At 54.0% G+C, this 12,883-nt stretch overlaps 1 protein-coding gene across 2 annotated transcripts in view; it reads left to right on the forward strand.

Annotated features, from left to right (window-relative positions):
- The window catches only part of MYO5B (myosin VB), a 334,661-nt gene that overhangs the window by 231,110 nt on the left and 90,668 nt on the right, over positions 1–12,883 (forward strand). For both annotated transcript variants that reach the window (XM_025429624.3, XM_049111936.1), the window contains exons 11-14: positions 1,217–1,298; positions 1,817–1,957; positions 9,787–9,909; positions 10,838–10,921. In XM_025429624.3, the coding sequence (XP_025285409.1) occupies positions 1,217–1,298; positions 1,817–1,957; positions 9,787–9,909; positions 10,838–10,921 (430 nt within the window). The remainder of the gene's footprint in view (positions 1–1,216; positions 1,299–1,816; positions 1,958–9,786; positions 9,910–10,837; positions 10,922–12,883) is intronic.

Here is a 12,883-nt window from a genome sequence, read left to right on the forward strand (position 1 = left end):
TCTGCTGCTCTTTCCCAGTCTTTTCCTCCTTTTCTTAATGACACTTTTCTTAAATTAAGAATGTGGCCCCAGAAATTACTGTCTGGGTTCACAGACTGGCTCTTCCACATACTGACTCTGATTTGGAACAGATTGTGTAGTCTCCCCGAACCTTAGCTTCTTGCACTTATAGAAGAGAATTGCTGTGGGCACAAGTGAGAGCTCATGAAGCTGTTGGGGCTGAGCGCTGGGTCAGGTGCTCATTCAGCCAGTGGCGTGAGGGAAAAAAAGACTCCCCTTCCTCCTGCGTTTCTGCCCCTCCACTGCCTCAACATGATGACATTGCCCAGTGTACAAGGTGGCCCCACTCACTTGTAAATCATCTGACCTGGTGAACTTTACCACGTCCATCCAGCTGTGTGGGTGAATCTTGCCTTCATGCTCCCGTGACTCCTTGACGCCGTCTCATCTTCCCCTCCCCTAGTGTGTTTTGGTCCTCTCCATGACTCGGTCACCACCAACTTACATCCTGCCTTGCTTGGTCTTCCTGGGATTCTTACTGCAGTAATAACTGCCTTACTGTCTTCCTGCCTGTGGTCTTGCACACTTTCCCCCAAATCAGTTGTTCTCTACCCTCTTGCTGATTTCTGAGCTGCACATCTGGTTGTCATTTAATTGTGTGTGAATTAAAAAAAAATTGTGAACGTGAACTTCATGAAAAAGATTTAGAAAAACAAAACACCTTACCCAGTATTAGGACAAACAGATCTGTGGAGGCTGGGATGGGTGTGGGGTGATAACAGAAAACGGTTCCACCTCTCTGGAAGTTAATTTTCTTCTACCTTTAAGAGGCTATATTCTGATAGAGTGATTCTGCTAGGGTGATAGCGTCCTACAGAGAATCGTGAATTCAGAGCTGTATGTTTGTTTGCTATAGCATTCGGAGCAGCTAAACGTCAGGGAAAGAGCTAAAATGGCCTATAATAGGAGATTGGTTGGATTGTGATTCATTTATGTTGTGGGGAGGCATATTGCCAGCCTGCACGGGCCCTGTGCATGACTAGGAAAAGGTACCCTCTCTGCGCAGAGTGTACCCCTCCCTGGCTCATGAGGGACATCTGTGCTGGGGTTGAGGATGGAGCTGGTTGGGGGGGAGAGGAGATGAGAGTGACCTTGTTGAAAGTCTCAGAGGTTCATTTGGTAAGAGGAATACCCTTGTCCTCTCTCCCTTCTGCAGGTTTGAGACATTTGAGGTCAACAGCTTTGAGCAGTTCTGTATCAACTATGCGAACGAGAAGCTGCAGCAGCAGTTCAACTCGGTAGGACCTGGCTCCCGGAACGTGTGAGGGGGGTGGGGGGGGAACTCCTCCCTCCCTGGAAGCAGCAGCTGAGGGACCTCTCTTCCATCCGGGGTCAGCAGGCTCTAGCTCAGCCCTAACCTTCTCGGAGTTTATAGAGGGTGCCCTGGCTTTAGGAAGGCATTACCTGCTGCTGGGGAGGATGTCTGAGTGGGGTGGCTGGGCTGAGAGGGTCAGTGAACCTCCCCTTGGCTATGACTCCCACACCTTTTCATCCTGGGCTTCTGGGGTATTTGCCCGATTGCAAGCCAGTTGATTACTAGAATATTCTAGAGACGTGTCCACACGGGGATGGGGATCACCTAACTGAGCTCTCTTTTTCTGCAGTTCTGCCTGTGACTTAGTGCCCATACCCACCCTTTCTCATGGGTGGACACCCTTCTCTAGGACTCCAGGCTCATGTGGTTGAACCTCAGGAGTGATGAACATCAGGATGTGCCTGCAGTTCACTAACTTTGACCTTTCACCTCTTATCCTAGCATGTATTCAAACTAGAGCAAGAGGAATATATGAAGGAGGAGATCCCTTGGACCTTGATTGACTTTTATGATAACCAGCCCTGTATTGACCTCATAGAAGCAAAGCTAGGCATCTTGGACCTGCTGGATGAAGAGTGTAAGGTAAAGCATTGTATCAGTCATGCCCCAGGGTTGGGGGGGGGGCAGGGGCAACCATGTTGCAAAGGAACGTGTGAGGTCTCAAATCTGGAATTTCATTTACAATTAATTAGCCTACCTTTTGTTGGCTGAGAGACACTATGGCATCCTTTCCACATGCTAGAAGGTAACTGTTGGTGAATGTGTACCTCTCTAGGCAGAGACTGGATGGTGTGGATTGGCACAACATGGTTGTGTGGATGGGGCAAGCTGGATATCCTAGGTGCTAAGACAGAGACCCCAACATCTAGACGGGCTCCCCAGAGGGTGTGGGTCAACAGCCCAGGGGCGTGTTTGTCATGCCACATGCATTATGTGGGATTGAGCTGCACGGCTTGGGGGCAGATGATGTCCGTAGATTCCCCCATCTAGGTGTTTATGGATTCTATTTTGTAGGACAGGACTGTCCTGGATTGCCAGTGTGGGGAGAGCCAGGCAGCCTTGGAAATGTGGGGCAGGAGAATCTGGGATTTATTTCTATTTATTTTTAAAAGATTTTATTTATTTTTTCATGAGAGATGCAGAGAGAGGCAGAGACACAGGCAGAGGGAGAAGCAGTCTCCTTGCAGGGAGCCCGATGTGGGACTCGATCCTGGTACTCCAGGATCACAACCTGAACCAAAGGCAGACACTCAGTCACTGAGCCCCCCAGGGGCCCCATCAGATCTGTGTTTCATTGATCACCTAACTTCTTGGGCCTTTGGTTTCCTACTCTGGGAACTAGTAGGGATTGGATCTAATGACCTTCAGAATTTTGCCCAGTTTGGTGGTTGCTGATGAGATAAGAGGGCAGTTGTATTCCTCCAACAGTGGAAGCCCTTGTCAGAAAGGTGTAGAAATCACAGGACTGTTGCTATTGAAAGGAAAAGACTCAGTTGCCTGTCTCTGTGGCCTCTCACATCCTGCCTGTAAAGGGGTGAGTGTGGCTTGGTGGTTAGAGGAGGTGGTTTTCTCCTCCAGGAGGGTGCTCCTACATCCATTGTCTTTGATCAGGAAAAGAAGTGGAAATCGAACTGTAGAAAGAAGGTAAAGGGAAATGTGCTGAAATCCACAGCGTGTGCGCCTTCATTCTTGATGAGTTTAGCATTTCTTCAATGCTGTGGGCTTTGCCTGAGTCCCTCCAGGTCGGGCCTGTTCCTCAGTGTGGCAGGTGTGCAGAGGCTTGTTCAGCCTCTGCGGTAGCAGTACAGGTGGTAGGACCCTGTCCCTGCCTGGAGTGCCACTGGCTAAATGACCAAAGTCATGGCCCTAACTCTTGAGTGTCCTCCCTGCCCCCCAGGCACCCCTACCCTGTGTTCACCACTCACTCACTCCCTGGATTCAGCATACCCTGCCAGCTGCTCCTGTTGATGGCTCAGAGGGACCCTGTTCCTGTCTCCCACTGTTGTATGTGCTCCTGTCAGTAACCACCTCCTCCCATCCCACATCCCAAGCCTGAAGGCGACCCCATGTCCTGTGTCCACCCCAGGCCTCTGAGCTAGCCTTGCGCCCCAGGATCCAGCTCTCCTGTCCCCTCCCCAGTGATGAAGGTGAAGAGGCTCTGAGGTGCACGTGAAGCAGGTGGTTCCTCTTGGACTGCTCCACATCACTCTTCGTTGAAACACCGTGATGTTGAGCCCCGGAGTGTAGGATCTCCTCCTTGTGTACACACACTTTCTAGAAACCACCTGATGCTTCAGGATGAAGGTTCTCCCCACCCCACCCCAATGCAGGCAGCTGCCTAATTGATGTTTAATGATTTATTCTGCCTTAGATGATCCAGGATTGCTTGGGGTGGGTTTACTTGGGCTTATGGTTTGAGAGGCTGAGAGGTGCCACTCCCCAAGGGAACGTGTCCCGAGAAGTCAAGTCAGATGGGTAGGAATGCAGGTGCAGGGACCTCAGTCTGCTGTGTGGAGGCTGGAGGGCCAGGCAGCGAGGGGAGACTGCATGGTGGGGCTGGGAGTAGGCAGGGGCAGGTGGGGCCTCGGCAGAGAAGCACAGTGGTCATGGGGAGGCCCAAGCTGCAAACCATTTCCAACAGTTGGGTGGGTGACGTTGCCGGAGCCCCATGCTTTGCAGCCTTGGGTGTTCCCAGTGCTGCCTTCTGCTGGGGGCAAGCCTCCTGGGGCATCCCCATTGGAGTTGGCTTCACTTTAGAAAAGCTAACTGCATGCAGATGAGCCTCATCTTCATGTCCATGGAGGCTTCTGTCTGCATTAGGCTCATGAAAGAGGTGATTTCAGCCCAAGACGGCATCTGCTGCAAACTCCCGCCCCCTGTGGGCCCTGAGACCCCAGGAAGTACCCATGGGCTGTGAGGATGAACAGGGACGGGATTGCTGAGTAGCTGGGCCCGGATGGTGGGTTGCGGCTGGAGGGGCTGTGGGCAGGCCTGGTGCTCTGGGTCCTGGGGAGGCTGGTGGAGGGTCCAAGGGCCACAGAGTGACTGCTGAACAGAACCGGGGGATGGGGTGGCCACTGTGTGGAGGCTCTGGGAAGGGGCATGTGTGGGCAGAGCTTGGATTCCCTGCTGGTCAGGCTGGTGCCGCAGGGGCTGTGCTACTCCAGGTGGATGTGTTGAAACTCAGGGTGGCTGTAGGTGAAGGTGGAGCAGGGCGGGCAAGGTGAGCACCTGCTTGAGGAGCACTTGAAACCCCAGGTCTAAGTGCTCCAGGCGATAGAGAGAGTTGGTGCAGCCTGGTGCAGCTGCTACCAGCCGGCAGCTGGTGGAGCTGCAGGTGTCCCCTGCGTCAGGACTCAGGGCCTCACACACCGTCCGGTTGCTGCCCTGGGGGACTCGCACTGCAGGGAGCCTGGCTACATGCGCAGGGGGCCTTGCCGCACATGTAGGAAGTGAGCCTGGGCAGGGGAGCATGTTCCCCGAGCTGGCCACAGCCAGGCGACACAGTGCCCCTTGGGACTGCCTTGGGGCCATCGAGCTGCCTCAGACCACGGCCGTGCCTCTGCTGTCCTCACACACTGCAGGGTGAGAATATTGCACCGTGAGGACTTAGATCTTATGACCGTGTGTGACAGGATGAAGGGTTAGACTCATGGTGTCACAGAGGAACTGGGAACTTGTCCTGGGAAGATAGAGCGACAGGCAGAGCCGGGGCTGGGACGTCATGAGGACTGTAGGGACAGGGTGGCCGGGGTGGAAGGCTCAACATCACCAGGTGGCTCCCCAGGGCCCGAGATGGGGACTCATGGAACAGCCATCTGGGTCTCAGAGCTGCAGTTGGGGCTGTGCAGTCCACCCCTGAGCACCCCATGACCCCTTGGTGGGGCCCTGGGGCAGGACAGGCGTGTGCTGCAGGGGCTCGCTGGGGGCTGTGCGACACAGGCCAGGGTCAGGCCGGGCATCCTGCCCTCCCTGCATTAGCTGAGTGCTGCCTCCTGGGGAACCAGCTAGTGGGGGCAGATGAGACAGCAGAGGTCGCCACGTGCTTGCTCTCCAGCGACATGTTGGCATCAGCACGAGTTTGCTGAAAGTGACGCCTTGACCCCTGGGAACCATGCTTGTGAGTAAAGATGCTGTCAGACGGGGGTGTTGGGGAACCCCAGGGTGGTCCTGAGGCAGGGGCCAGGGGGCAGGCTCTGCCCTGGGTGAGCAGGGCCTGGGGCCTGAGTAGAGGGGAGGAGGGGAGGACAGCCCTCCGTAAGCCACCCCCCTGTGGAGGGAAAGCATCCCACTGCCCTGCTGCCCGCTCACCTGCCCTACGCCCCCGGGGCCCTGCGTACCTGAGACCCTGCCATTCAGCAGCACCTCTGTGGCCTCAGGCAGGTGGGAAGGCCCAGGAGGATGTGACTGAGGAGATCCTGCTGTGAGGAGAAGCATCCCTCAAATGGCATTTCCAGCACAAAAGTGGGAAGAAGGGCACTCCTGGGGGCGAGGGGACTGTCACGTTGGAAGAACGTGAAAGGTCCAACTTGTCCAGACCCACGTGGTGGCTGGTGAAGTGGGAAAGCAGGAGCCATTGGATGGGAGCCCTGTCCACAGGGGGTGTGGGGACTGACCCTGAAGCCTCAGAGGAGGGTGGGGCCTGGGGACAGGAGGGCTGTGACAGGGCATGAGCGATCTCTTGGGGTTTCCCAGCTGTGTGTGGAGGCTGAGGGGAGAGACTGAGCAAAGAGAGGGATACATCCTCCTGCCTTCCAGGGGGGGATGCAGAGGAGCTCTGGGACCAGTGTTGGGAGCAGGCCTTGGGTGAGAGGAGTGGTCAGGCAGCTGTCCAGGCAGCAGCCTAGCTTTTAGGACTTGGTGGGGAGATGGAGGGGGGGCAAAAAGGGGACAAATGAGACCCTCAACCCCATAGCAGACCCAGCTGTGAGGGAGCAGGAGGCCTGGCAGTTGAGTGCATAGGCCCTGGGGGACGTGACCCCAGGAGGGAGGCAGTGAGTGCACAGGCCGTGGGTGAAGAGCATCGCTCCTTCCCAGAGCAGGTTCTAGGGCCAGGGAGGCTTCTGGAGGTGAAGCAGGAGTGAGGTTTCCTGCTGATTGGCAAGTCTGCTTCCCTGTGAAGGAGGGTTCACGTCCCGTGCCAGAAGGAACAGCTTAGATGCTGGAGAAGGTTGCAAGACAGGGGCGGGGGGGGGTGGGGGGTGGCTGCCCTGCCAACAGGGAAGGGAAGTAGCAGAGTGGACGGATTCACCGGCCAAGGTCAGAGGCCGTCCGAGGGAGGAGGGGAGGCTTGGAGGGCAGCCCCCTGCTTGGCCCAGGCACAGTGTCCGCATCCACCAGGTGCCCTCTCCTAGTGAATCATGATGGCCCTTCTCTGGCCGTAATACTGGGTGATGCTGAATGACCAGTGGACCTGATGGGGCAGCAGGGGTGCCACATGGTCTCTCCTCCAGGTGTGGGGAAGGGCCCCACAGACAGGCTGTTGTGCTGAGCACACAGGTCAGGGGTGTTTGTGCAGGTGGAAGCCTCCTGGAGCAGGCATTAGGGTTGCAGCCAGGAGGGCAGGGAGTGCACAACTGTGCCCCTGGTGCCCCTGGGCTTGTCCACAGGCTGTTGGGAGGAGGAGTTGCAAGGACTCACTCTTTTCTCTCCATTTTTTAAAAAAAATTTTATAAGCGAGTAAAATTAGGCATGGACATATTTTTAGCAGCTTTATGGAACATACCATTAAATGCCCTCATTTAAAGTGTAGGACCCCTGGTTGGCAGTCTGTTGAGTGTGGAGCCAAGGTCACGGGTCAGGGGTCGCAGGGCCCATTAGTGGTCACTCCCCCTCCCCCACAGTCTTGGGCAGCCTCTCATCTATTTACTGTATTTAAACATGGGCCTATTCGGCATGTTTCATATGGACCCAAACCTACGCTTTTTGAGGTGACCTTGGCCCGAAGTGCAGCCAGAGGGACCAGGGTCTTGAGGGACGGTTCCCGTGTAGCTGAGGACAGAGCTAGGACCAGGCTCCTCTGGACGTTGAGAAGGAGAGCAAGACCACTTGCATGAAGCCATGTGCAGTATTTGTTTTTAAGGACCTGACTCAGCATATCCCAGAGTCACGGCTACCACAGCCCAGATCTTATCAAGATGCAGGACTGGCCCTCCTTCCCCTGGGCTTGCATGGAAGCTCTTTTGGGGATACGTGCATTCCATCCAAGCCTGTCCTGCTGGCTGCTTCTAAATCTCTGTTGTCAGGCCAGCAAGCCCGGAAGCAGGGAGTGTACGCCCTGGTGCCAGCCTGTCCCGGTGTGAACCCCAGCTCTGCTACGGCTCAGTGGTGTGACCTTGGGCAGGTTACCCAACCTCTGTCTCCGTTTCCTCATCTGTAGAGTTGTACAGACATTGTGCCCGGCTAATAGGATTATTGTGAAAATTAAATGAGTTGATAAATAAACAGATAAAGACCTGGGTGCCTGGGGGGGGGCTCAGGGTCACAGCTCTGGTCACAATCCCAAGGTCCTAGGTTTGAGTCCCCCATTGGGCTCTGTGGGTCGCCTGCTTCTCCATCTCCTGCTGCTCTCCCTGCTTGTGCTCACTCTTTCACTCAAATAAAATCAATTAAAAAAATTATAGAAAACTGACGATAGGTGTTATGGGCATTAGCTGTGAGTATTATCTGGGAATCTTGACTGTTAATTCCCGCTGGGCCTTACTGTCCATGGGGCGGGGGGTGGTTAGGAAAAGATGCCCTTGGGGTGCTGGGTGGCTCAGTGGGTCAGTGTCTGCCTTCAGCTCAGGGTGTGATCCTGGGGTCCTGGGGTTGAGCCCTGTGTCGGGCTCCCTGCCCGCACAGGGTCTGCTGCTCCTCCCCGCCCTCCCCCTGCTTGTGCTCTGTCTGTGTCTCATGAATGAATGACGCCGTCGTCAGGAAATACACATAATACCGTTGTCCGGCTTTGCTCACGGTGCCCGCCAGCCTGAATGCTAGACACAAGGCTGCGGGGGCTACTGGCAGAAGTCCAATCTCTCATCGTCCCAACGAGATGATTTGGCTGCTGGCACCTGTGTTGACCCGGGTGCCTCTGGTCCTCACGGTCCCACCTTTCCTCCTCCAGCAGCCCTGCCTGGCGCAGACCCCACGGTCCTGTACCTGTTGTTTCTAAACACAGAATGCTCAAAGACAAATATAAAACAGCATATGTAAAAGTGCTGAACCCGGTGTATTTTGTCCGCTGCACACAATTAATAGCCTCTGTCAAGAAGGAGTCTTCCTACATCAACGGTGCTCAGCACTGGATATTCAGCAACACTCATGCTAAGTTGACAACTGAGAGAAGTCTTGTTGGCTCATTTACTATCCAGGAAATTTGTTTTCGAGAGTGTAGGCACTTTTTTTTATGCCCCAGATTTCATTAGTTTACCAAACAAAACCCTTTCTAAGTGGCTGGGGGGAGGGTCACCTTCAATCCTTGCCTCGTCCAAATGTGCAGTGATGCAGGGTGGTGGGCCAGGTTGTGACCTGTCAATGAGGAACGGGTGTGTGTTGTGGTCGTCGCAGGTGACAGGAGGGGGCACCCCCATGGAGGACTTACCATCATCCTGGACAGCTTGGATGGGGGTGACGGTGACTCTGTGTTCTGTGTGCAACAAGGCGACATGCTTACTCACTTCTGGAGCCAGCTCTAAAGATACTGGAAAGGGCCACCTTTTGGGTTCTTGGTGTCATGAAGCTTCTAGATTTAGGTTCGGGGAGGGTGGACACGTGCACGGTGCAGCTCATTGGCTAGTTCAGTCATGGCCAGAATGTGCCCAGAACCCAACCCCAAGTGAAATAACGAGGCGTCCTGTTTGAGCCCAACGTGTTATGCTCTGTTGTGAAAAGAGGACACACAGAAGCCGACGGTGAGCTGCCTTGGTGCGTGTGTGAGAGCTTCACAGTGAGGAGCTCCCAGGTGACATCAAGAGTAGGGGCTTCGGAGCAGAGAGCAGGCTTGCACTGCACCTGACGGTGGTGGTGGAAGAGCAGAGGGTGGGCCTGCCCACAGCAGGCTTTGGGCTGAGTGAGTGGGGCCAGGCACCAGAGCTGGATGTGGTGGGTCGTGACCCTCAGGTCCCTGGCCCAACTGGAGGGCAGGCACATCCTCAGGCTCCACCCTGGGCCCTCCAACCCCCTGCATCTGTCAGCCAGCAGTCTCAGAGGCTCTTTGCCTCTACGGACACCCTGTTGCCAGCCCCTACGGCGTGGGTCCACGGCGGCCATGGCCAAGTCCTGCTTTCTTCAGCTCGGTCCCACTTGGAGAACTGATCCCGGCCCCTGTGGGGTCCACATGCTGGCAGAGCCCGTCTTCCCCCCACAGTGCTCTGCCTGCCTCTCCTCAAGGAGAAGATGAGAGAAGATCTGTCCTCTCATGTGTCCTACAGGTCCCCAAGGGAACCGACCAAAACTGGGCCCAGAAGCTGTATGACCGGCACTCTGGCAGCCAGCACTTCCAGAAACCCCGCATGTCCAACACGGCCTTCATTGTCATCCACTTTGCCGATAAGGTGAGTGTGTGCGTGGCCCGGAGCCCTGTGAGCCCCCTGCAGAGGTTCAAGGCTGGAGGGGTTCTGTTACGTTCAGGCACCTAGAAGCTCTTGGTTAGGGCGTCCGCCCTGTGACATGGGGGCTGTCCCTATGCGGACAGAGCCCTGGGCAGTGGGAGGGTGCCGCAGCCACCCGGGCCTGTGCTAGACACACAGTTACCGCCCCTCTCCTGGGGCTTCAGGCAGGAGCACGTAGGACAGTCGTGAGTGTGCCCTGAGGGAGGAGGGAGGCGTGAGAACACAGTGGTGCTCTCTGGGTGGTGCCTCCCCGGGACCTGGCATACACGGAACTTTCCCACATGGATTTCTGTTTGGTTTAGGAAGCCCTGACCCACGGGTCCCAATTTTCAATCTGCATGTAAATCACCTGGGGTCTCATTACTCAGACTTGAAGGCAGATTCCAGGGGCGCCTGCGTGGCTCCATCTGTTAAGCGTCCAACTCTTGGTGTCAGTTCAGGCCTGATGTCAGGGCTGTGAGAGAGCCCTGTGCTGGGCTCTGCGGAGTCGGAGATGCTCTCTCTCCCTCTGCTTCACGCACAGGCACACACGCACAGGCTCTTCTCTCTCAAATAAATAATCTTTTTAAAAATGCAAATGCCCATTTGGTGGACTTTTCAGCACCCAGGGAGGCCTTACACTATCTTTTGGGAACTCCTTTTTAAAAACAATGTTTTCTCACAAAATAAATACTCGATTTCCTCTGTGTGAATCCTGATCACATCTTGGGTTTACATGATAAATGGAAACATCTGTGGGTTTCCCAGCTACTCACCAGTCCTCAGAAAACACTGTGGATGAGAGGACAGGACTTGGTGCTGAGTTGCTGAGCAGGTGCCAGGTTGTGCTGAAGCCCTTGACCCTTGTTTCTGTTTCCCTCTGGGGCCCCAGGTGGAGTATCTTTCAGATGGTTTTCTGGAGAAAAACAGAGACACAGTATATGAAGAGCAGATCAACATCCTAAAGGCCAGCAAGGTAAAGGGCACCAGAGGTGGGGACCTAGGGCAGGATCACCCACAGCAGGATGTGGCGGGACCGGGTTGGGTGGTGGTGGCCTGGGGCTGGGAGGGCAGGCAGGGGGAAGGTGAAGGGGCTTGTCAGTCATGCATGTCAAGAGTGCACAGCTTCCTAAACTGGAGTGTGAGACTTAAAAGACAATGGTCCTCCTCCTCCCCACCCACCTGCAGGCTCTAGCTTTCCCTGTCATCAGCTAACCTTTCTGAAGACCCAATGACCGTGTTGCCGACCCCCAGCCCCGTCCCAGCACATGTCACGGGTGCCGTGATGGTGGCAGGTGGCATTCAGAGATTACCCAGGAGGGGCTCCCAGGTGTACCAGACCCCAGCAGCAGGGGCTACAAGCTTTCCACCCTGAGCCCGTTCCAGAAATCCCAGAAGGTAGAAAGCAGAGGTCGAACCTGGGTCGCTGTAGACCTACGAACAGGCCTGGCACAGACTGCAGCTACAGATCAAAGAGCAGCTCTCACTGCACTTTAGATCCTTTGGGCAGATGGGCCTGTCAGGTAGCGTTTTTAAAGCTCATTGTTCACTGGGCCTCTGTCATCTGTAAGACTTTGTTTTCACAGCAGTCCTGTGAGGTTTAAGTTTCTAGCTCTGTGTTAGAGCATTAAATACCTACAACAGTACAAGGCCCTGTGACATGGAGTCAGTGCCCAATTGTTGGTGTCGGTTTTCATCTCCCTGAATATAGATCAATCTCAAATCCCATCTGTAAATTCATGATTTTACTTAAAGCATTTTTATTTTATGGGAGGCCTATCCGCTTCTTTCATGCGGCACCCCTGATAAGACATTAAGAGACCATTGTGAATAATCACCGCAGTACGGGGTGGAAGACTCCCGTGTACCCTACCAGCCGAGGGGTGTTTAAAGAACTCCCACCAAGAGCAGTGAAACAAAACCATGTTAATGAGAATGTAATTAGTAAAGCCAGTTTTCCTGCCTAAGAGCTCATAGTGCAGCTAATTGCTTTCTCAGTTATTGGAGAACTATAAATAGAGACTTAGGAAATGCCTCTTTAAAACATGGCTTTGTCATTAACAGCCTGCTTTAAGTACCAAAAATGGAGCTTTCTCCCTCCCGGTATTTATTATAAAAAAAGCAATATTTTATCCAAAACCAGAAAATTCCAAAAGGAGCATATAGTTAAGATCTCCGATGCCAGGGCAGCACTCAAGTGCAGGTCGGAGTTTGTCAGTAAGTGTTGGCTGCCCAGCACCATCCCGAGTGGTGTCCCAGCAGGCAGGCCTGGAGCCGTCTCTCCACTCACCCCAGCAGAAGGGACTTGGAGACCAGCATGTCCAGAGGTCAGGGAGACCACATCAGCCCAAGGCCACCTTCTCTGGGCCACGGCAACTCCTGAGGTCCAAGAGTCCCAACGCTGTGCCTCAGACAAGCCCATGGGCGTGAGCTCTGGGTCTCCTCTCTGCTCTTGGCTTGACTTCCAACTCCTCCAGGAACGACCGTGTATATATGTCTGTTGTTTCCATGCCGGTATGTTCCTGATAGGTTACAGACATGTTCCATTTTGGGCAAATACATTTACTTTTCAAAAAAGTACTTTTTTAATTCGTGTTTTTGTTTTCTATAGGTAAATAGTAGTAGAATTACTACATTGTGTGCTCATTTTATTTTTTAATTTTTTGAGGAACCTTCATACTGTTTTCCACAGTGGCTTCACCCATTTGCATCTCTACTAACAGTAGGTGAAGGTTCCCTTTTGTTTTCATCCTTGCCAATACTTGCTATTTCTTGGGTTTTTTTACTTTAGCCATTCTCGAAGGTGTGAGGTGATGTCTCATTGTTGTTTTGATTTGTGTTTCCCTGATGATAGGTGATGTTGAGCATCTTTTTGTGTATCCATTTACCATTTGTGCTGCTGCTTTGGAAAATTGTTTTGGGCTCTCTGAATCTTTAA

Source organism: Canis lupus, chromosome 7 (assembly GCF_003254725.2).
Source record: "Canis lupus dingo isolate Sandy chromosome 7, ASM325472v2, whole genome shotgun sequence".
NCBI classification, from domain to species: domain Eukaryota; kingdom Metazoa; phylum Chordata; class Mammalia; order Carnivora; family Canidae; genus Canis; species Canis lupus.